The sequence below is a fragment of the Panulirus ornatus genome, chromosome 18 (assembly GCF_036320965.1).
Source record: "Panulirus ornatus isolate Po-2019 chromosome 18, ASM3632096v1, whole genome shotgun sequence".
NCBI classification, from domain to species: Eukaryota; Metazoa; Arthropoda; class Malacostraca; order Decapoda; family Palinuridae; genus Panulirus; species Panulirus ornatus.
The window spans coordinates 58,968,641-58,993,833 of NC_092241.1; the positions used below are offsets into that span (position 1 = coordinate 58,968,641).

At 40.2% G+C, this 25,193-nt stretch overlaps 1 protein-coding gene across 1 annotated transcript in view; it reads right to left on the bottom strand.

Annotated features, from left to right (window-relative positions):
- The window catches only part of pea (ATP-dependent RNA helicase pea), a 50,457-nt gene extending 32,180 nt beyond the window's left edge, over nucleotides 1-18,277 (bottom strand). Inside the window, exons 1-6 of the mRNA XM_071673326.1 lie at nucleotides 17,999-18,277; nucleotides 12,897-12,985; nucleotides 10,730-11,626; nucleotides 9,329-9,490; nucleotides 4,800-4,971; nucleotides 1,916-2,404 (exon numbers count right to left, since the gene is read on the bottom strand). Of these exons, the coding sequence (XP_071529427.1) occupies nucleotides 1,916-2,404; nucleotides 4,800-4,971; nucleotides 9,329-9,490; nucleotides 10,730-11,626; nucleotides 12,897-12,985; nucleotides 17,999-18,092 (1,903 nt within the window). The 5' untranslated portion in view covers nucleotides 18,093-18,277. The remainder of the gene's footprint in view (nucleotides 1-1,915; nucleotides 2,405-4,799; nucleotides 4,972-9,328; nucleotides 9,491-10,729; nucleotides 11,627-12,896; nucleotides 12,986-17,998) is intronic.
- Nucleotides 18,278-25,193: the final 6,916 nt, after the last annotated feature.

The window sequence follows — 25,193 nt, forward strand, 5'->3', positions numbered from 1 at the left end:
CTCTCTCCAAAACTCTTGCATTCATCTCACTAACCAGCCCATCCATAAACAAAAAATAAACAACCATGGGGTCATCACACACCCCCCTGCTGCAGACCGACCATCACTGGGAACCAATCACTCTCCTCCCTTCCTACTTGTTCACAAGCCTTACATCCTTGGTAAAAACTTTTCACTGCTTCTAGCACCTTACCTGCCACACCATATACTCTTAAGACCTACAAAGTGTCTCTATCAACCCTATCACATACCTTCTCCAGATCCATAAATACTACATTGAAATTCATCTGTTTTTCTGAGTATTTTTCACACACATTCTTCAAAGCAAACACTTGACCCATACATCCTCTACCACTTCTGAAACCATATAGCTTCTCCTCAATCTGAGGCTCTGTGCATGCCTTCATCCTCTCAATCAATAGCCTCCCATACAGTTTTCCAGGAATACTCAACAAACTTATGCCTCTGTTGTTTGAACACACCTTTATCCCCTTTGCCTTCGTACAATGGCATTATGCATGCATTTTGCCACTCCTCAGGCACTTCATCATGATCCATACATAAGATGAATATCCTTACCATCCAATCAACAACATAATCACCCCTTTGTTAATAAATTCAATTGCAATACCATTCAAACCAACTGCCAGATTTCATCTTTCACAAAGCTTTCACTACCTCTTCTCTCTTGACCAAACCATTCTCCCTGACCCTCTGACTTCACACACCACCCTGACCAAAACACCTTAATCTTCCATGCTATCATCATTTTTAAGGCTTTTTCATGCCCATCTGAATATTTTTCACACCCTTTTTGCCCAAGTGTTAATGTTTGTGTACATGTATTATATAAGAGTAATCAATTAGCAAAAGCTGTAGTTTTTCAATCTGAATACAAATTTTACAATATGGAGCATACTTAAATGATGCTAGGTGAAAAAAGGGCAGAGTATACTGAAATATACATCTTTTAAGACTATCTTTTCAAACCCTAAAGGTGAAATTCAGGCCAAATGGTAGTTTTAAGGCCACTTCGACATTCCAGGCCTGAATTCTTAATCATGTAAAAATCAGACTTGCTGTTCCATACAAATACTGAACAAACATCCTCCACTATCTCTGTTCTCAGTCTCAACAGTCAGGTAGTGCTTATATCTAATTCCTCATTCTTTAAGCATAAATTCCATTAAACACCCTCACTAATTCTTAGAAAATCATCCTAACTGTTTGTATTCTCTCAGTCATCCTATGATTATACACTAAAGTTTCCATACAGAATTGAAAGTGAATGGGGCATATATTCTACCAAAATTCACCATGCATTATGGGTGACATGTTTTCCTTTTATCACATTCCTTAAGATCTCAAATTCTTCCTGTCTTTGAACATTATGATATCTTTGCCTTCATTCCACTATCAAAGGTGAAGGTGCTACCAAAACATTCAACATCCTTAACCTAACAATCCTGCGTTCATACTATGAGATTGAAAGTTCCAACTCTCCTTTCTCAATCACAATATCCTTGCTCATTTAAAATATGTCCGTTCATGTGGCTATCATGTAAGCAGTCAACTTCTGCTTGCACAATATCTTACAAAAATATTTGTGAAGAGAAAGGGAGCATCTTCAACAGCGAGCTAGCAAACAGGGAGTGGGGAAATAAGGTGGTACATACAGGAATTGAAAATGCATGACACACTCTAATATGTGGAGTTATACTGTTAATGAATCTGAAATCCTAGATCACTTTAATTGACAGGGGCCATCAAGATAAGTATCTTTCCTCAATAAACACTTTCCTTCTTAGTTGCATTATTCCTATGCTATGATACACCAATCTATTCTCTTCAAACATTTAATGTATTTTCGATATATTAAATCTGAACAATGTAAGCTAATCAATGCACAACAAACCTGTAATATGTCTTTTCCATTCTGGCACTTCCTGCTGCTGAGATGGCAACCCACGAGACATGGCAGCATCATTTCGCTGAGTTTCAGGAAGAGGATCATTCCAATTCTGGCCAAGGTTTGATGGCTGGGAATCCATTTCACTCTCCCTTTGAGCCATCTTTATTTCTCTACGCTCTTTTGCAAGAGCACTTTGCATCATAGCTGCCTGAGCTAAAGATCCATCAGGATTCTTCATGATCCTTACAGGGCTGAGTTCCTCTCTTACCCTACCATAACCACGCAAGAAAGCAGGCTCCTCCTCCACAAGTTCAATTTCCACATCTTCCTCATCATCATCCTCACCACCCATTACCCCCTGTTCCTCATCAAAGTCAGGTAATTCTGATTTGCTGATGCAATTGGCGGCCATCATCTGCTTCAGTTCCCATCGTTCAGGTGAAGAAATTCGATTAACACGTTTGTATGTTGCCAGGTCTTCTTCATCAGTACCTGAAAACAAACACAAAACAAGCTAAGCATGTATCACAAAAACCTGTCACAATACATAACAAAAGCAAAACTCAGCACAGAGTAAAAACACAGAAACACACATAAACTTCAAAAATAACAATGAAAAATTGTTTTTTTTTTTTTTTTCATTATACTTTGTCGCTCTCCTGCGTTTGCAAGGTAGCGCAAGGAAACAGACGAAAGAAATGGCCCAACCCCCCCCCATACACATGTATATACATACGTCCACACACGCAAATATACATACCTACACAGCTTTCCATGGTTTACCCCAGACGCTTCACATGCCCTGCTTCAATCCACTGACAGCACGTCAACCCCGGTATACCACATCGCTCCAATTCACTCTATTCCTTGCCCTCCTTTCACCCTCCTGCATGTTCAGGCCCCGATCACACAAAATCTTTTTCACTCCATCTTTCCACCTCCAATTTGGTCTCCCTCTTCTCCTTGTTCCCTCCACCTCCGACACATATATCCTCTTGGTCAATCTTTCCTCACTCATCCTCTCCATGTGCCCAAACCACTTCAAAACACCCTCTTCTGCTCTCTCAACCACGCTCTTTTTATTTCCACACATCTCTCTTACCCTTACGTTACTCACTCGATCAAACCACCTCACACCACACATTGTCCTCAAACATCTCATTTCCAGCACATCCATCCTCCTGCGCACAACTCTATCCATAGGCCATGCCTCGCAACCATACAACATTGTTGGAACCACTATTCCTTCAAACATTCCCATTTTTGCTTTCCGAGATAATGTTCTCGACTTCCACACATTCTTCAAGGCCCCCAGGATTTTCGCCCCCTCCCCCACCCTATGATCCACTTCCGCTTCCATGGTTCCATCCGCTGCCAGATCCACTCCCAGATATCTAAAACACTTCACTTCCTCCAGTTTTTCTCCATTCAAACTCACCTCCCAATTGACTTGACCCTCAACCCTACTGTACCTAATAACCTTGCTCTTATTCACATTTACTCTGAAGTTATATAACTTATTTCTTTATAATTAACCCATGACCATTCTCTAAAATGGCTTTGGTGTTATTCCATGATCCCCTGCAGGAAATATCATCATGAACTCCATTCCTAATTTTCATGGAACTGTTACAGTACTTACAGCCTCTGAAAATCACACAGATCCTAAATTCATGTCAAGTGTGATGAGGTGATAAATGGACTTATACACTTATACAAATGCTTCTTACTTTTTTGATGTGCACACCAAGCTAATTTGTCATGTGAAACCAACATCTCCATTCACACCATCTCTGTAAGAAAAAAGTTTAAACTGCACCCAAACTCCCTGTTATTGCCCTGATATCTGCATTTGTAATACTGCTAGCCTTTATCAGTTCTCTTACTACATCTATCCATCTCTTCTATACTCTACCTTTCATCCTTGTATCTTGAATGTATTATAAGTCTTTTGAAGAATCTATAATCTTTTATGCTTTCTAAATGGCCATACTTTCATTCAAACAATCTTTCAAACCAATATCCACATGAAAAGTGAGAAAGCATGCCAAGTGGCTTGGTGAAGAGAGATGTGATAAAAATCTTGTATATGATAAAATGTGGCAAGGCAGCTGGAGTGGATGGTACTGCAGTTGAATTTCTTAAGGGGTGACTGTGTTGTTGACTGGTTACTCACAGTTCTGTAGCACAATGGCACTCACTCCATCTAAGCTCATACAGACAGCTACAAGAGCATCCCCGTTCCAACCATTCTGAGCATTATCAATAATCAACAGACTGCTACCCCAGTGTTTGCCTAAGAACTGCCTGCTTAATCCTTATTCTTCTTGTTTTAGTGTGACCCTCTTTAATGTGTGTAGTTTCTCTATATATTTTGATTTATTGGCTGCAGTCAGTTCAATAAACATTTCATTTATCATTAACAACTGACACAGAAAGAGACTGGGATAAAGGAGAGCACATACCAGTAGAAAGAAAAAGATTGATAAGTATGAGGAAATCGAAGATGTCTACGGGGCAGCATGAGTGTAAAAAGTAGTCATCCAACTATCCAAAGTAGGACAGATCAGGTAATAAAATAAATCAGAGTCTATGTAATAAAGAATACAAGAAACCTAGTTAGTACTGAAACAAACTGAGCCACTGAAGAGATTCATGAAGAGAAAGAGTACAATGGAACATGATATATTTCAAGAAATACACAGTGAAATAATAGGCAGTCAAGGAGGATTCAATTCATGTACTCAGCCAAGGGAATAGTCCTTTTGATATGGAGCTTTTTTTTCTCTTTAGTGCTCTACCAGCAAATGTCAAAAGTAATATGGACCAGCCAGATGATAATTTCAACATACATAAAACTAGGACATTTAGGTTAATATCCACTTACCTTTTGTTAGTTCCATGAGAGACATGGGTCTGTCTGGATTTCTCATAGAATCCTCCTCCTGGACACTGCCACCCACAGGAGCAACATTAGGGTTGAGATCCTCACCCGTCTCCTGGTCAACATCTTTCATAGAAAGTGAGGTCTTCTGACCCGTAAAGGATAGCACCTTCACCTGTTTACAATATACAAAATAATCTATACACTATGAAATAGCAATCTACTACTGTTAAAGAGGAAAATTCTATATTGAAATGAACAAAAAATACATGAAAGACCCTTGCAGGTGTTATTCTTAGTTTTTGAAAACACTACACTGTGCTTCACACTGACGTTTCTATGTGTATTCCGAAAAAAATACTATCTGAGTACTGTGAAGCTTTCACAGAACTACTTAAGTATTCTACCTTTTGATGCTAAAGTATTCTACCTTTTAACAGGGTGTCAAACACTGTAAAGTCAGTCTTGTGGGTATCTAAATGAACAGAGGCAGGTTACTAAAGGTACTAAACCATCTGCAGTAGCAGTATGAAAGCTGTCTACTGATTGAGGATAAACTTAAAAAATAACCCTTTTGCATATGAAGTTGACTGTGTTGACCACAGAGATTTGTTCAGGCAAAAAAAAGTCCTCTATGTAAATTCTAGCATAACATGCCATGCACTATCATAATACAGCCCTATTCCTACGCAATGTAAATGTTGTAAACAAGGCTCAAAGCACTCTCCCTTTTCCAATGTTATACCGATATTTTATATAAAAATTTATCTAATATAGAGCTGTGCACATATTATATACATGTATATGTGTATATGTATATATATATGTAAATGGACAGAATGAGTAAGGAAAGAATGACAAACAGGATATATGTGTCAGAGGTGGAGCGAATGAGAAGAAGCAGGAGACTAAATTGGAGGTGGAAGGATGGAGTGAAAAAGATTTTGAGCAATCGGGGCCTGAACATACAGGAGGGTAAAAGGTGTGTGAGGAATAGAGTAAATTGGAACGATGTAGTATACCGGGGTGGACGTGCTGTCAAGGGATTGAACCAGGGCATGTGAAAAGTCTGGGGTAAACCATGGAAAATTTGTGGGGCCTGGATGTGGAAAGGGAGCTGTGGTCACAGTGCATTATACATGATACCTAGAGAGTAAGTGTGAACGAATGTGGCATTTTTTTTGTCTTTTCCAAACGCTACCTCACGTGCGTTCCAGGGGGATGCTATTTCATGTGTGGCGGGGTGGTGACGGAAGTGGATGAAGGCAGCAAGTATGAATACGTACATGTGTATAAATGTATATGTGTATGTGTGGGCATTTATGTATATACATGTGTATGTGGGTGGGTTGGGCCATTCTTTCGTCTGTTTTCTTGCACTACCTCACTAACGTGGGAGACAGCGATTAAGTATAATAATAATAATAATAATATTTATATTTATCTATTATACTTTGTTGCTGTCTCCTGTGTTAGCGAGGTAGCGCAAGGAAACAGACAAAAGAATGGCCCAACCCACCAACATACACATATATATATACATACACGTCCACACACGCACATATCCATACCTATAAATCTCAACCTATACATATATAAATATATACACACACACACAGACATATACATATATACACATGCACATAATTCATACTGTCTGCCTTTCTTCATTCCTGTCGCCACCCTGCCACACAATGAAATCCCCCCCGCTGCATGTGTGCGAGGTAACGCTAGGAAAAGACAACAAAGGCCACATTCGTTCACACTCAGTCTCTAGCTGTCATGTAATAATGCACCAAAACCACAGCTTCCTTTCCACATCCAGGCCCCACAGAACTTTCCATGGTTTACCCCAGACGCTTCACATGCCCTGGTTCAATCCATTGACAGTACGTCAACCCCGGTATACCACATTGTTCCAATTCACTCTATTCCTTGCACGCCTTTCACCCTCCTGCATGTTCAGGTCCCGATCACACAAAATCTTTTTCACTCCATCCTTCCACCTCCAATTTGGTCCCCCACTTCTCCTCGTTCCCTCCACCTCTGACACATATATCCTCTTGGTCAATCTTTCCTCACTCATTATCTCCATGTGACCAAACCATTTCAAAACACCCTCTTCTGCTCTCTCAACCACACTCTTTTTATTTCCACACATCTCTTGAAAATTCTGGGAGCCCTGAAGAATGTTTGGAAGTTGAGAACATTATCTCGGAAAGCAAAAATGGGTATGTTTGAAGGAATAGTGGTTCCAACAATGTTGTATGGTTGTGAGGTGTGGGCTATCGATAGAGTTGTGCACAGGAGGGTGGATGTGCTGGAATTGAGATGTTTGAGGACAATATGTGGTGTGAGGTGGTTTGATCGAGTAAGTAATGTAAGAGTGAGAGAGATGTGTGGAAATAAAAAGAGTATGGTTGAGAGAGCAGAAGAGGGAGTTTTGAAATGGTTTGGTCACATGGAGAGAAAGAGTGAGGAAAGATTGACAAAGAGGATATATGTGTCAGGGATGGAGGGAACGAGGAGAAGTGGGAGACCATATTGGAGGTGGAAAGATGGAGTGAAAAAGATTTTGAGTGATTGGGGCCTGAACATGCAGGAGGGTGAAAGGCGTGCAAGGAATAGAGTGAATTGGAATGATGTGGTATACCGGGGTCGACGTGCTGTCAATGGATTGAATCAGGGCATGTGAAGCGTCTGGGGTAAACCATGGAAAGTTCTGTGGGGCCTGGATGTGGAAAGGGAGCTGTGGTTTCGGTGCATTATTACATGACAGCTAGAGACTGAGTGTGAACGAATGGGGCCTTTGTTGTCTTTTCCTAGCGCTACCCCGCACACATGAGGGGGGAGGGGGTTGTTATTCCATGTGTGGCGAGGTGGCGATGGGAATAAAATAAAGGCAGACAGTATGAATTATGTACATGTGTATATATGTATGTGTCAGTGTGTATATATATATATATGTGTACATTGACATGTATAGGTATGTATAGTTGCGTGTGTGGACGTGTATGTATATACATGTGTACGTGGGTGGGTTGGGCCATTTCTTTCGTCTGTTTCCTTGCGCTACCTCACTAATGCGCGAGACAGCGACAAAGCAAAATAATAAATTCTTCAAAGCAAACACCTGATCCACACATCCTCTACCACTTCTGAAACCACACTGCTCTTCCCCAATCTGATGCTCTGTACATGCCTTCACCCTCTCAATCAATACCCTCCCATATAATTTCCCAGGAATACTCAACAAACTTATACCTCTGTAATTTGAGCACTCACTTTTATCCTCTTTGCCTTTGTACAATGGCACTATGCAAGCATTCCGCCAATCCTCAGGCACCTCACCATGAGTCATACATACATTAAATAACCTTACCAATCAGTCAACAATACAGTCACCCCCTTTTTTTAATAAATTTCACTGCGATACCATCCAAATCCGATGCCTTGCTGGCTTTCATCTTCCGCTAAGCTTTTACTGCCTCTTCTCTGTTTACCAAATCATTCTCCCTAACCCTCTTGCATACACATATATATATACATAAATGCCCATACACGCACATATACATTTCAACATATACACACATATACATACACAGACATATACACACGTACATATTCATGCATGCTGCCTTCATGCATTCCCATTGCCACCCTGCCACACAGGAAATAGCCCCCCTTCCAGTGAGGAAGTGCTTGGGAAAGACAAAAAGGCCACATATGTTCACACTCAGTCTCTAGCTGTCACATATAATGTACCGAAACCACAGCTCCCTCTCCACATCCAGGCCCCACAGACCTTTCCATGGTTTACTCCAGACACTTCACATGCCCTGATTCAACCCACTGACAGCACGTTGACCCTGGTATGCCACATCGTTCCAATTCACTCTATTCCTTGCACTCCTTTCACCCTCCTGTATGTTCAGACCCCAATCACAAGTATCTATGATGCGATTTTCTTGTGTTGACAGGCTAACGAGTAGCACTCACTGCTTGTCTTACGTGCTGGATAATGCTGTTTCTTTCAATTGCTACTCCTCTACTCATCACAGATTGTGGAAATGGAAGGATGGAGTGGGGAAGGCTCTGAGTTATTGGAAGCTGAACATTCAGGACTGTGAAAAGTGTACATGGGACTGAGTGAAAAAGAACAATGTGGTATACAGGGGCGACATGCTGTCAATGAGCTGAACCATGACATATGAAGAGGTCAAGAGAAACCACAGAATGGTTTGTGGGCTTGGTTATAGATTGAGGCACTGATTTCAGAGTATCATTCATGACAGATACAGGAGATGTGAGCAAATGAGGCCATCCTATGTCACTTCCTGGTGCTACCTCATTAATGTGGGAAATGGTGAATAAGTAAAAAAAAAAAAAAATGTTTATAAAATTCACGTTGATAACAAAGGACTAAACATATTAAAAATGCTGAAGGTGATATGTTTAATGTACGACACTGAAAAAAAAGAAAATATGAATATTTTCAACAGACGTGAAAAACTGGCACAACCAATACAGACCTTCACTTTCTGACCACGCATGACCACATCAGAAACATTGGTAACACGTCCCTCTCGCCTCAGTTGTGAAATATGTACAAGACCTTCAAGTCGGCGGCGTAAACCCTCTAGTTGTACAAAACAGCCAAAGTTCAAGATGTTTGTCACTTTTCCCTCATACATCTGCATAAATATGTCAAAAAGCTCATTACACAAAAATAATAAGTACATGTACTTTCAAAATCATATATACTAATTCATAATCATTCTATATATAATTGACCTAATTTTCTACTATGACCAAATAAGAAGTCAATGCAAATCTTTACACATTCACCCATGTTGACATCCCTGTAAACCAGCTCGACCTTCGCTCTTATCTTCTGTCTTCTCCAATATCTTTTCTTCCTCACTTCCTTCCCAAATGCTCTTACAGTAGGTCTCCCAACACCATTTCCCTCTACACACCCACACAACAGCAACATTTGATCTTTAGATCAACAAAACTAATCTTCAAAAAATCCCTTTTACATTTTCAGTCACTCCTGATTTTGCATTTACTTCTCATGCCTATCAACCAGACTATATTATAAACCGAATCAAATGATGTTTAACACAAATTGTACATTTCACACATTCATTTGGTATGTCAAATGAAATATTTCAAGCCTTACACAATTCACTCATCATTTCTGTCCACTTCTTCTGCAGTCTATTTCCAACTTCAATACTATATTTATCCTCTTGACCAAGCTATCATCTGGAATGCATCTTTAAAGTTTCATACATGTGTATAGCTAATGACTTCTACACACATATTTCTCATATCTTCATTCTTTATCTATTCACCTGATTCCAATAATACAATAAATGCTATCCATCTCTATTGCTCTTACTCTTTACCAACCTTAACTTAATCAAAGGTTTCTCAGTGACACAGTCGAGTTGGAACAAGCACTCCACCATGTAAACTACACACTAAAATTCTTCCCATTTACCCAAGCTTACAGTGAATCTCTAATTCTTCTAACTACATGGTTCTACTTGAGTTTAACTCTGCCATTACTATCTTTACTAATAGTGAATCCCATACATGAGATATGAACTTATACACAACTTTCAGTTTTTTCCACTAAAAATTATGTTACCTATAACAATCAGTCTTTTTCAAAACAAAGAATTTTTCATAGCACACTTTTACTTTTAAAACTCTCTTCCTGGACAAGTAAAAACTACATAGCATTCCATCCAATGCCTCCTTGAATTTAGCTAAAAGAATAGCATTATTTGCATACAACAATTATGATAATTTTCATTTTGTTCCATTAAGACTCAGGAGCATAAAACAATTACCTGACCTCACTCTCATAAAATGCCCTATCCATAAAAACATGACACAACTTTAAGCAAAGCTCTATTCACCTTTCCTACAACAGGATTCTCATCTGGAGGACGATTCACAAACACATCTCTATTGCCCAAGCGATTCCTATTCTGGTCTCTTTCACGACTTCTGCTTCTGCTATGCCTGCTGTATTTGTCTCTACCCCGAGATCTACTCCTGTCTCTTCTGTCTCGATCCTTTCTTGAATGATGCCTATCTCTGTTATATTCCCTTTCATGACTCTCTCTCTCTGTACTATGACGACGTTTTCTTCTTTCTCTGTCCCTGCTATCACTTCGATTTCTTTTGTCTCTGTCTCGACTGTGACTTCGATCTCTCCTGCTCCTGTGTCTCTCCTGACTTCTTGACCTTCTTCGTTCTCTTTCTCTGTCCCATCTATCCATTTCTCTGCTGCGACTTCTACTTCTCCTCCTTTCCTTTGACCTTGATTTTCTCTTTCGTTCTCTACTTTGACTTCTGCTTCTAGTTACTTCATGCTGCTTGGATGGAGCATGAAATTCTAGAAAAGCCATGAGATCATCCACTTCTGATTCTGTGTTCCTTTTGATTTTCTTTACATCCAGTTCAGGTTCCTTTTTAATTTTCTTATCACTCTTTTCTCTTTCCTTCTCTCTATCTTTGTCCTTTTTCTTCTTTTTCTCTTTCCTTTTATCCTCCTCTTTTTCTCTGTCCCTATTTCTGTCTGCTTCAGGAATTTCTTCTTTTACTTTTACTTCTTGTTTAACCTCATTATCCAACATATGGAGGACCTTTGGGTCATTTGGCATTGCTAAGAAAGGCAATAATGCTCGTTTTCTTTCTTTTTCTGTTTTAGGTTTGTCTCCCTCCTCTTTGATCTTGCCACTTGTAGGAGGGGCTGTCAGTGAAGGCATCATGTGCTGAATTAGTCGCCACAGGCTTTCAACAAATGAATCCTGAAAACAGCAATAAAACAATAGTCAGAATAGAGTCATACATTAATTTTTTTATATTTACAATTTTCACACTAAGCTATAGACTAAAGTGAAAGTTAAAGTGAGACCTAACACCAGAAAGACAGTTGGGCAATGAGAGAGATAAGGTAATCCATAAATACCTGCCATGCTATGCAAGAAACACAAAAATCATAGCATAGTTGCCAGCAAACTACTACAAATAACTAACAAGCATACCTTAGTTTTTCACAAACTATTAATCCAGTGACTGCTTCTACTCAATATTCATTGTGTCCCTAATGCAGCATTTTTCAAAAAATCTAGCTCTTTGTCTTACCATTCGAAAGACCATATATTTCTGAAGAAATCTATATATCTATCTATTTTCATTTCTCTATAATCTATCTATAATTACCCCATGACCAGTTTCCATGGAAGTCCTGATATCACTGCAGGATATCTTTCAAAAGGCTCCCGAAGCCCAAAGCTGCACAATTTCCGGAAGTAGGGAAAGTAGACTCCTTTGGAGTGAAAAAAAGCCCTTGACAAGACTGGCTAAAACTGTCAGACGTACAATGTATCCCTCTTTTTGGGATAATGTATACATATTTCACTATGCAATCATGTAACCATTTCCAATTATATAAGTTTCATGTCTTTTATATATCGATATATAATCTACATAAGGTAAATCTTTATACAGCGGTCCCTTGCAACTGTGAGCGTTACAATCCTGGAAAACCCTGTGGTTAGCAACTGCATGGTTGGTGAGGTACTGAGTCTATTGGAAATGGGGGTTAGGGGAAATGACCTGTGAAAGACATACCTTAAGACCTATAATGAACACTTCAAGATTAAAAATCAGCATGTTATACCTCAGAAACAACAGGTTTATTCTATAAAAGTTATATGAAACGATGTTCAAAACTAAAGAAAAGTTAAAAAAGAAATATTGCGTACAGAATAATGGCAGTGCATCACTTTGACTGGAACTACAAACTGAATTAGAAAACTTTGTTAGGATTACATGATGGAGGGTAGATGAAGCAGCAGGCTTGAAGAATTGAGATAACAGGAAGCAATCTAGAAAGACTGAGTTGATACAGTGATGGAATAGGTAAGAGAAAAGCATCCTTAAGCATAAAACACAGACAAATGAAATGAACAATTTCCAATGACAAAATTATGGTAAACAGCCTTATCTATAGGTTAATGATAAAAATATTTGAAATCAAGGCACTACAATAAAACATTGCTGTTTTTACTTTACCGCAAACTGATCTCCCCCATTTTCCGCAAGCTCCTTTTTGAATTTATCCAGTCGTTTACTCCTCTCAGCAAGGGAGATGATGAACTCAGCTGCAAAGAGATGTATAATCAAAATCCACTAACACTGTGCATTATGATCAAAGGTAATCAATGACACTTTATGACTGAAGGTGGACTGACTTTCAGGTAAATACAAAACTGACTGGATATACAGTGCGCTACTCAACATGTCATCAATGATTACAAGACATACTTGTAAATTTTTTTTTCTTTTTTGCTTTGTCGCTGTCTCCTGCGTTTGCGAGGTAGCGCAAGGAAACAGACGAAAGAAATGGCCCAACCCACCCCCATACACATGTATATACATACGTCCACACACGCAAATATACATACCTACACAGCTTTCCATGGTTTACACCAGACGCTTCACATGCCCTGATTCAATCCACTGACAGCACGTCAACCCCAGTATACCACATCAATCCAATTCACTCTATTCCTTGCCCTCCTTTCACCCTCCTGCATGTTCAGGCCCCGATCACACAAAATCTTTTTCACTCCATCTTTCCACCTCCAATTTGGTCTCCCACTTCTCCTCGTTCCCTCCACCTCCGACACATATATCCTCTTGGTCAATCTTTCCTCACTCATTCTCTCCATGTGCCCAAACCATTTCAAAACACCCTCTTCTGCTCTCATAACCACGCTCTTTTTATTTCCACACATCTCTCTTACCTTTACGCTACTTACTCGATCAAACCACCTCACACCACACATTGTCCTTAAACATCTCATTTCCAGCACATCCATCCTCCTGCGCACAACCCTATCCACAGCCCACGCCTCACAACCATACAACATTGTTGGAACCACTATTCCTTCAAACATACCCATTTTTGCTTTCCGAGATAATGTTCTCGACTTCCACACATTCTTCAAGGCTCCCAGGATTTTCGCCCCCTCCCCCACCCTATGATTCACTTCCGCTTCCATGGTTCCATCCGCTGCCAGATCCACTTCCAGATATCTAAAACACTTTACTTCCTCCAGTTTTTCTCCATTCAAACTTACCTCCCAATTGACTTGACCCTCAACCCTACTGTACCTAATTACCTTGCTCTTATTCACATTTACTCTTAACTTTCTTCTTTCACACACTTTACCAAACTCAGTCACCAGCTTCTGCAGTTTCTCACATGAATCAGCCACCAGTGCTGTATCATCAGCGAACAACAACCGACTCACTTCCCAAGCTCTCCCATCCCCAACAGACTTCATACTTGCCCCTCTTTCCAAAACTCTTGCATTCACCTCCCTAACAACCCCATCCATAAACAAATTAAACAACCATTGAGACATCACACACCCCTGCCACAAACCTACATTCACTGAGAACCAATCACTTTCCTCTCTTCCTACACGTACACATGCCTTAGATCCTCGATAAAAACTTTTCACTGCTTCTAACAACTTGCCTCCCACACCATATATTCTTAATACCTTCCACACAGCATCTCTATCAACTCTATCATATGCCCTCTCCAGATCCATAAATGCTACATACAAATCCATTTGCTTTTCTAAGTATTTCTCACATACATTCTTCAAAGCAAATACCTGATCCACACATCCTCTACCACTTCTGAAACCACACTGCTCTACCCCACGACAAGACAAGTGCGTAAGACAAGGGAGCAAATGGGAACTTCAGTGAAGGGCGCAAATGGGGAGGTGATAACAAGTAGTGGTGATGTGAGAAGGAGATGGAGTGAGTATTTTGAAGGTTTGTTGAATGTGTTTGATGATAGAGTGGCAGATACAGAGTGTTTTGGTCGAGGTGGTGTGCAGAGTGAGAGGGTTAGGAAATGATTTGGTAAACAGAGAAGAGGTAGTAAAAGCTTTGCGGAAGATGAAAGCTGGCAAGGCAGCAGGTTTGGACGGTATTGCGGTGGAATTTATGAAAAAAGGGGGTGACTGTATTATTGACTGGTTGGTAAGGATATTTAATGTATGTATGACTCATAGTGAGGTGCCTGAGGATTGGCAGAATGCGTGCATAGTGCCATTGTACAAATGCAAAGGGGATAAGAGTGAGTGCTCAAATTACAGAGGTATAAGTTTGTTGAGTATTCCTGGTAAATTATATGGGAGGGTATTGATTGAGAGGGTGAAGGCATGTACTTGTAAATATATGTGTATATACATATATGTCTGTGTATGTATATGCATGTATACATTAAAATGTATAGGTATGTACATGTGCATAGGCGTTTATGTATATACATGTGTATGTGGGTGGGTTGGGCCATTCTTTCGTCTGTTTCCTTGTGCTACCTCGCTAATGCGGGAGCAGCGTTTAAGTATACATAAAAAAAACTAGTAGATAATACTAAATACATAGACAAATATATATATAGTGACTACCTAGCAAGCAGTGGCAACTACAGAATATGCAAGCATACCATATGAGCCTGCCTTAGTAGCAGTTCAGCTGCTTTAGCGGGTGGGATTTCCCTATAATGCTTCCAACTCATTCCCTAGATTTTCATTATTTTTCCCTTTTCGTACCTCTACCACCTCTTATGGATGGAAATACTCACCTTACAAGTGAAAAAACAGCTTCTGTAATTGCACTTTACAAAGGAAATAAGACACTTAAGGAAATTTCAAATATTATGCGAGTGAGCTCGAGATCAGTATAACGAAATGTTAAGAAATCTGATGAGAACAGCAGCATGTGAAATTCCCTGGCAGTACAAGAAAAACCTTCCAGCATATTCTGAATGTTCTTAAACTTCAAGATCCACGCTTGAATGCACAAGAATTTAAAGAAGGAACCATAGACTGCTTAGAGATGTGTCAGTAAGGACAGTGCAGCGCCACTTACACAAGGACCTCAAGTTCCGGACCTGCAAGCTGCTTCACAAACTGCTTGTAACCCAAAGGCGCCAGAAGAAAAAGTAAATTTTTGCAAGAAATATGTCGAATGGGACACGGTTAATTTAGAAATGTCTTGTGGAGTCATGAGTCCATTTTTTCTGTGACAGGTGGCCGTGTTGGGTATGCACACAGTTGACCAGGTTGTGACCCATTTGACCCTGTGACCCATTTGACCACAAGTACAATGCAAGCACTGTAAAGTTCCCTGTTTCATTTATGGTATGGGATTGTTTCAATTATTATGATGCTGGGAACTTGTAGTGTTGCCAAAGAATGAAATTATGAACAAATATAGTTATCTTGAGCTACTGTACGACCATTTTCCAGATTCGTTCACAAAGTGCAAGGCCAAAGTGTTCATGCAGGATGGGGCTCCCTATCACCTGGTAAACAAGTCAGTGATTGGCTTAAGGACTGTGCTGTGGAGATTTTCAGTGACTGGCCTAGGAATTCATTGAATTTGAATCCAACAGAAAACTTGTGGACACATGAAAATTAAATTACCTAACAGGGATACTATGTCACTACCTAAACAGGAGGCGGAATTTTGTGAAATTTTGGAAAAGAATCTTGCTGATTTAGTTCCTGGTCATCTTGAGTGTATTAAGAGGAAAGAGAAACAAATGAAGCACTAGTTGGAGGTGAATACAGTAAATACACAGTTTTCATGGCTTTCTTTCATGTTTATTCTTGATGGCTGAGCCACAGCCCCCTCATGCCTACTTCACTGGCTGGCACTGTATAACTAAGCTACAAAAGGAACAAGGAAAAGACGAACTATGTTGAAGAAAGAAGTTCTGTGAGATAGTACTCTGATAATACAACCCTGTCAAAGATTAATTTTCACATGTGGTGTAACTGTAAGCAGCCTTAAGTAGCTTGTTATATCAAGATTATCAAAGGACTGGGCCTTTGAGGGAATATCTTCACCTGGCCCCCTTCTCTGTTCCTCTTTTGGAAAAAAAAAAAAAAAAGAGAGGGGAGGATTTCCAGCTCCCCGCTCCCTCCCCTTTTAGTTGCCTTCTACGACACGCAGGGAATATGTGGGAAGTATTCTTTCTCCCCTATCCCAAGGGATAATATATACATATATATGCTACAGATACATATATATGCTATAGATAATATATGCTATAAATAGAGTTGTGCAGAGGAGGGTGGATGTGCTGGAAATGAGATGTTTGAGGACAATATGTGGTGTGAACTGGTTTGATCGAGTAAGTAATGAAAGGGGAAGAGAGATGTGTGGTAATAAAAAGAGTGTGCTTGAGAAAGAAGAGGGTGTTTTGAAATGGTTTGGCCACATGGAGAGAATGAGCGAGGAAAGATAGACCAAGAGGATATGTGTGTCAGAGGTGGAGGGAACGAGGAGAAGTGGGAGACCAAATTGGAGGTGGAAAGATGGAGTGAAAAAGATTTTGAGTGATCGGAGCCTGAACATGCATGAGAGTGAAAGGCGTGCAAGGAATAGAGTGAATTGGAACAATGTGGTATACCGGGGTCAACGTGCTGTCAATGGATTGAACCAGGGTATGTGGAGCGTCTAGGGTAATCCATGAAAATTTTGTGGGGTCTGGACGTGGAAAGGGAGCTGTGGCTTCGGTGCATTCTACATGACAGCTAGAGACTGAGTGTGAATGAATGTGGCCTTTGTTATCTTTTCCTAGCGCTACCTCGCGCACATGCTGGGGGAGGGGGCTGTTATTTCATGTGTGGCGGCGTGGCGACGGGAATTAATAAGGGCAGACAGTATGAATTATGTATATGTGTGTATGTGTATATGTCTGGGTGCGTATATACATATGTATATATATATATATATATATATATATATATATATATATATATATATATATATACATATATATGTTGAGATGTATAGGTATGTATATGTGCGTGTGAGGACGTGTATGTATATACATGTGTATGAGGGTGGGTTGGGCCGTTCTTTCGTTTGTTTCCTTGCGCTACCTCGCTAACGTGGGAGACAGCGACGGAGTATAATAAAAAAAAAATACTAACAATGCATATGCGTTTTGCCATATAAATTCAAATACAAATCCATGTCTAAAATTTTCAATTAGCTGCTTGAATCAAAGACTCACTTCCCTGTAAAAATAAATAAAAGGTAGTTATATTCAGACAGATAGCATGAAAACTCACCCACATCCTTATCATTTAATCCTAAATGGTTCTCCAACTCAACACAAATTTTGGAGACCAATGAGAGTCTTTCAAGTTTTGACAGATCTTCCATTGTGGGTCACAGACGGCGCAGGATCACGAATCCGGGGCAAACACACCTTCTCCTTCTTCCTAAAACTTTAAATGATCTGATCATATGTTCAAGTCAAAATCAATCACATGGTGCACGGTTAATACAACTATCATAGTAAAGCTTTCCTATTACAATCACAAACAAAACAAAAACAAAGTCGTAAGGCATCATTCATATCTAGCAAAATATTATTCATGTCACAAACTCCAAAAACGAGAAAAATAAGCAATATGTATTGAGAACAATAAAATTAAGCATATAAGATTTATTTATTGTAATTACATAATTCATTAAATTTTTTAATAAACTTGAAGAACTATTTCACTGGATGAAAACTAACGAACGTCAGAAAACTACGAGCTCAAAAGATTTTATACACGAATGAGATAAATAGATCATGAATAAATAGAAACAATTATCTATGTGATTATCTATCTCTGTGGCATCATACTTTCGTTCATATGACACCAACTTTAAACTCCAAACTGGCTTTTCATCATTATGAAATCATCTTAATTTGTATTTAGTTCATTTGTATTTTTCTACTGTCCTTGTTTTATTGCGTGGTGTCATCAATCATTTTTGATGCAATACAAGGACCACACTGAAAATAAGCATATCTGCACACTTCCTGTGTAGTCCTCGGTGAAAGATTCATAAATGTACATCGCATATGCATTTCGCCAAACAGACCCAAACATTCATGAACGTTTCAAATGTACGCAACTGCTTTTGTTTAGTTATGGAAGAATATATAGATCGCCTGGTTTCATTTTTTTACTGACTGATTCCCCTACAGAACGCATAGAACATTGAACAAATGACAGATAATTCAGGATATATTCAAAGATATATATTTTTTGTTAGCGTAGACGGCACAGGCAGAGGCGCTAATCAAGGCCATTCCTTGCGCTTCCTCGCTAACGCGGGAGAGGGCGATTAAGTATAATAAATAAGATATATATATATATATATATATATATATATATATATATATATATATATATATTATTTATTTATTTTGCTTTGTCGCTGTCTCCCGCGTTAGCGAGGTAGCGCAAGGAAACAGACGAAAGAAAGGCCCAATCCACCCCCATACACATGTATATACATACACGTCCTCACACGCAAATATACATACTTATACATCTCAACATATACATATATATATATACACACACAGACATATACATATATACACATGTACACAATTCATACTGTCTGCCTTTATTCATTCCCATCGCCACCTCGCCACACATGAAATAACAACCCCCTCCCCACTCATGTGTGCGAGGTAGCGCTAGGAAAAGACAACAAAGGCCCCATTCGTTCACACTCAGTCTCTAGCTGTCATGTAATAATGCACCGAAACCACAGCTCCCTTTCCACATCTAGGCCCCACAGAACTTTCCATGGTTTACCCCAGACGCTTCACATGCCCTGATTCAATCCATTGACAGTACGTCGACCCCGGTATACCACATCATTCCAATTCACTCTATTCCTTGCACGCCTTTCACCCCCCTGCATGTTCAGGCCCCGATCACTCAAAATCTTTTTCACTCCATCTTTCCACCTCCAATTTGGTCTCCCACTTCTCCTCGTTCCCTCCACCTCTGACACATATATCCTCTTTGTCAATCTTTCCTTACTCATTCTCTCCATGTGACCAAATCATTTCAAAACACCCTCTTCTTCTCCCTCAACCACACTCTTTTTATTACAACACATCTCTCTTACCCTATTATTACTTACTCGATCAAACCACCTCACACCACATATTGTCCTCAAACATCTCATTTCCAGCACATCCACCCTCCTGCGCAAAACTCTATCGATAGCCCACACCTCGCAACCATACAACATTGTTGGAACCACTATTCCTTACATACCCCTTTTTGATTTCCGAGATAATGTTCTCGACTTCCACAAATTCTTCAAGGCTCCCAGAATTTTCGCCCCTTCCCCCACCCTATGAGTCACTTCCGCTTCCATGGTTCCATCCGCTGCCAAATCCACTCCCAGATATCTAAAACACTTCACTTCCTCCAGTTTTTCTCCATTCAAACTTACATCCCAATTGACTTGACCCTCAACCCTACTGTACCTAATAACCTTGCTCTTATTCACATTTACTCCCAACTTTCCTCTTTCACACACTTAACCAAACTCAGTCACCAGCTTCTGCAGTTTCTCACATGAATCAGCCACCAGCGCTGTATCATCAGCGAACAACAACTGACTCTCTTCCTACACGTACACATGCCTTACATCCTCGATAAAAACTTTTCACTGCTTCTAACAACTTGCCTCCCACACTATATATTCTTAATACCTTCCACAGAGCATCTCTATCAACTCTATCATATGCCTTCTCCAGATCCATAAATGCTACATACAAATCCATTTGCTTTTCTAAGTATTTCTCACATACATTCCTCAAAGCAAACACCTGATCCACACATCCTCTACCACTTCTGAAACCACACTGCTCTTCCCCACTCTGATGCTCTGTACATGCCTTCACCCTCTCAATCAATACCCTCCCATATAATTTACCAGGAATACTCAACAAACTTATACCTCTGTAATTTGAGCACTCACTCTTATCCCCTTTGCCTTTGTACAATGGCACTATGCAAGCATTCCGCCAATCCTCAGGCACCTCACCATGAATATATATATATATATATATATATATATATATATATATATATATATATATATATATATATATATATATACATATATATATATATATATATATTTTTTTTTTTTTTTTTTTTTTTTATACTTTGTCGCTGTCTCCCGCGTTTGCGAGGTAGCGCAAGGAAACAGACGAAAGAAATGGCCCAACCCCCCCCCCCATACACATGTACATACACACGTCCACACACGCAAATATACATACCTACACAGCTTTCCATGGTTTACCCCAGACGCTTCACATGCCTTGATTCAATCCACTGACAGCACGTCAACCCCTGTATACCACATGACTCCAATTCACTCTATTCCTTGCCCTCCTTTCACCCTCCTGCATGTTCAGGCCCCGATCACACAAAATCTTTTTCACTCCATCTTTCCACCTCCAATTTGGTCTCCCTCTTCTCCTCGTTCCCTCCACCTCCGACACATATATCCTCTTGGTCAATCTCTCCTCACTCATTCTCTCCATGTGCCCAAACCATTTCAAAACACCCTCTTCTGCTCTCTCAACCACGCTCTTTTTATTTCCACACATCTCTCTTACCCTTACGTTACTTACTCGATCAAACCACCTCACACCACACATTGTCCTCAAACATCTCATTTCCAGCACATCCATCCTCCTGCGCACATCTCTATCCATAGCCCACGCCTCGCAACCATACAACATTGTTGGAACCACTATTCCCTCAAACATACCCATTTTTGCTTTCCGAGATAATGTTCTCGACTTCCACACATTTTTCAAGGCTCCCAAAATTTTCGCCCCCTCCCCCACCCTATGATCCACTTCCGCTTCCATGGTTCCATCCGCTGACAGATCCACTCCCAGATATCTAAAACACTTCACTTCCTCCAGTTTTTCTCCATTCAAACTCACCTCCCAATTGACTTGACCCTCACCCCTACTGTACCTAATAACCTTGCTCTTATTCACATTTACTCTCAACTTTCTTCTTCCACACACTTTACCAAACTCAGTCACCAGCTTCTGCAGTTTCTCACATGAATCAGCCACCAGCGCTGTATCATCAGCGAACAACAACTGACTCACTTCCCAAGCTCTCTCATCCCCAACAGACTTCATACTTGCCCCTCTTTCCAGGACTCTTGCATTTACCTCCCTTACAACCCCATCCATAAACAAATTAAACAACCATGGAGACATCACACACCCCTGCCGCAAACCTACATTCACTGAGAACCAATCACTTTCCTCTCTTCCTACACGTACACATGCCTTACATCCTCGATAAAAACTTTTCACTGCTTCTAACAACTTGCCTCCCACACCATATATTCTTAATACCTTCCACAGAGCATCTCTATCAACTCTATCATATGCCTTCTCCAGATCCATAAATGCTACATACAAATCCATTTGCTTTTCTAAGTATTTCTCACATACATTCTTCAAAGCAAACACCTGATCCACACATCCTCTACCACTTCTGAAACCGCACTGCTCTTCCCCAATCTGATGCTCTGTACATGCCTTCACCCTCTCAATCAATACCCTCCCATATAATTTACCAGGAATACTCAACAAACTTATACCTCTGTAATTTGAGCACTCACTCTTATCCCCTTTGCCTTTGTACAATGGCACTATGCACGCATTCCGCCAATCCTCAGGCACCTCACCATGAGTCATACATACATTAAATAACCTTACCAACCAGTCAACAATACAGTCACCCCCTTTTTTAATAAATTCCACTGCAATACCATCCAAACCTGCTGCCTTGCCGGCTTTCATCTTCCGCAAAGCTTTTACTACCTCTTCTCTGTTTACCAAATCATTTTCCCTAACCCTCTCACTTTGCACACCACCTCGACCAAAACACCCTATATCTGCCACTCTGTCATCAGACACATTCAACAAACCTTCAAAATACTCATTCCATCTCCTTCTCACATCACCGCTACTTGTTATCACCTCCCCATTTGCGCCCTTCACTGAAGTTCCCATTTGCTCCCTTGTCTTACGCACCCTATTTACCTCCTTCCAGAACATCTTTTTATTCTCCCTAAAATTTACTGATAGTCTCTCACCCCAACTCTCATTTGCCCTTTTTTTCACCTCTTGCACCTTTCTCTTGACCTCCTGTCTCTTTCTTTTATACTTCTCCCACTCAATTGCATTTTTTCCCTGCAAAAATCGTCCAAATGCCTCTCTCTTCTCTTTCACTAATACTCTTACTTCTTCATCCCACCACTCACTACCCTTTCTAAACAGCCCACCTCCCACTCTTCTCATGCCACAAGCATCTTTTGCGCAATCCATCACTGATTCCCTAAATACATCCCATTCCTCCCCCACTCCCCTTACTTCCATTGTTCTCACCTTTTTCCATTCTGTACACAGTCTCTCCTGGTACTTCCCCACACAGGTCTCCTTCCCAAGCTCACTTACTCTCACCACCTTCTTCACCCCAACATTCACTCCTCTTTTCTGAAAACCCATACTAATCTTCACCTTAGCCTCCACAAGATAATGATCAGACATCCCTCCAGTTGCACCTCTCAGCACATTAACATCCAAAAGTCTCTCTTTCGCACGCCTGTCAATTAAAACGTAATCCAATAACGCTCTCTGGCCATCTCTCCTACTTACATAAGTATACTTATGTATATCTCGCTTTTTAAACCAGGTATTCCCAATCATCAGTCCTTTTTCGGCACATAAATCTACAAGCTCTTCACCATTTCCATTTACAACACTGAACACCCCATGCATACCAATTATTCCCTCAACTGCCACATTACTCACCTTTGCATTCAAATCACCCATCACTATAACCCGGTCTCGTGCATCAAAACCGCTAACACACTCATTTAGCTGCTCCCAAAACACTTGCCTCTCATGATCTTTCTTCTCATGCCCAGGTGCATATGCACCAATAATCACCCACCTCTCTCCATCAACTTTCAGTTTTACCCATATTAATCGAGAATTTACTTTCTTACATTCTATCACATACTCCCACAACTCCTGTTTCAGGAGTATTGCTACTCCTTCCCTTGCTCTTGTCCTCTCACTAACCCCTGACTTCACTCCCCAGACATTTCCAAACCACTCTTCCCCTTTACCCTTGAGCTTCGTTTCACTCAGAGCCAAAACATCCAGGTTCCTTTCCTCAAACATACTACCTATCTCTCCTTTTTTCACATCTTGGTTACATCCACACACATTTAGGCATCCCACTCTGAGCCTTCGAGGAGGATGATCACTCCCCGCGTGACTCCTTCTTCTGTTTCCCATTTTAGAAAGTTAATACAAGGAGGGGAGGATTTATAAAACAAACTTTTAGCTTGAAATGAATGAAAAAAATGAATGTCACATAATGGTTCAACCTCTGGCTATGGAAAAGGAAATGTACAATTTATTCACACAATTTATATATATATATATATATATATATATATATATATATATATATATATATATATATATATATATATATATATTTTCTTTCAAACTACTCGTCATTTCCCGCATTAGCAAGGTAGCGTTAAGAATAGAGGACTGGGCCTCTGAGGGAATATCCTCACCTGGCCCCCTCCTCTGTTCCTTCTTTTGGAAAATAAAAACAAAAAACAAGAGGGGAGGATTTCCAGCACCCCGCTCCCTCCTCTTTTAGTCGCCTTCTACGACACGCAGGGAATACGTGGGAAGTATTCTTTCTCCCCTACCCCCAGGGATAATATATATATGTATATATATATATATATATATATATATATATATATATATATATATATATATATATATATATATATATATATATATTCGAACCTATGCGCTTGACCCTGGGCGGCCCGTGAATGCGTCACGGTCACGAACGCTAACTGCTAAAAGGAGGGAGGTCTACATTCGCTAGGGTCCAGATCTACAGTGTATTAACTTTCTTGTGTGTCATACCATCTTTTACACTAGTAACAAATTGGTTGTTAACACGGTAGGCGTGTTATTGATCTCTCATTCACGTTGAAGTTAGATTATGTTACAGATGATTGTAGGTAATCGCCCGTGATACAGAGGTAGTCTGCTGTGTGAGCAGGTCATGGTGCATGTAGTACTGTGGTGTTATCAAGTTAGTGGTTGAGTGTCACTATAATCACCGCACAAGGCTTGGTTTCCAAAACTCATCAAGTCTTCCCTCAAATGACTGTACGGACTAAGTTGAAACTAGTGAAGCTGGATGGTACAGTGTCACCTCGCCGCCGACCTGTGTACACATGATGGTCTTCTCCTGCATCACACCAGACGCTAGACGTTGTCTCACCAGTCTGGGAAATGTATTTGGTCATAGCTCCGCCCACCATCTTGCTCCAGGAATCCTTCCATCTTCACTAGGGATCCCGCAC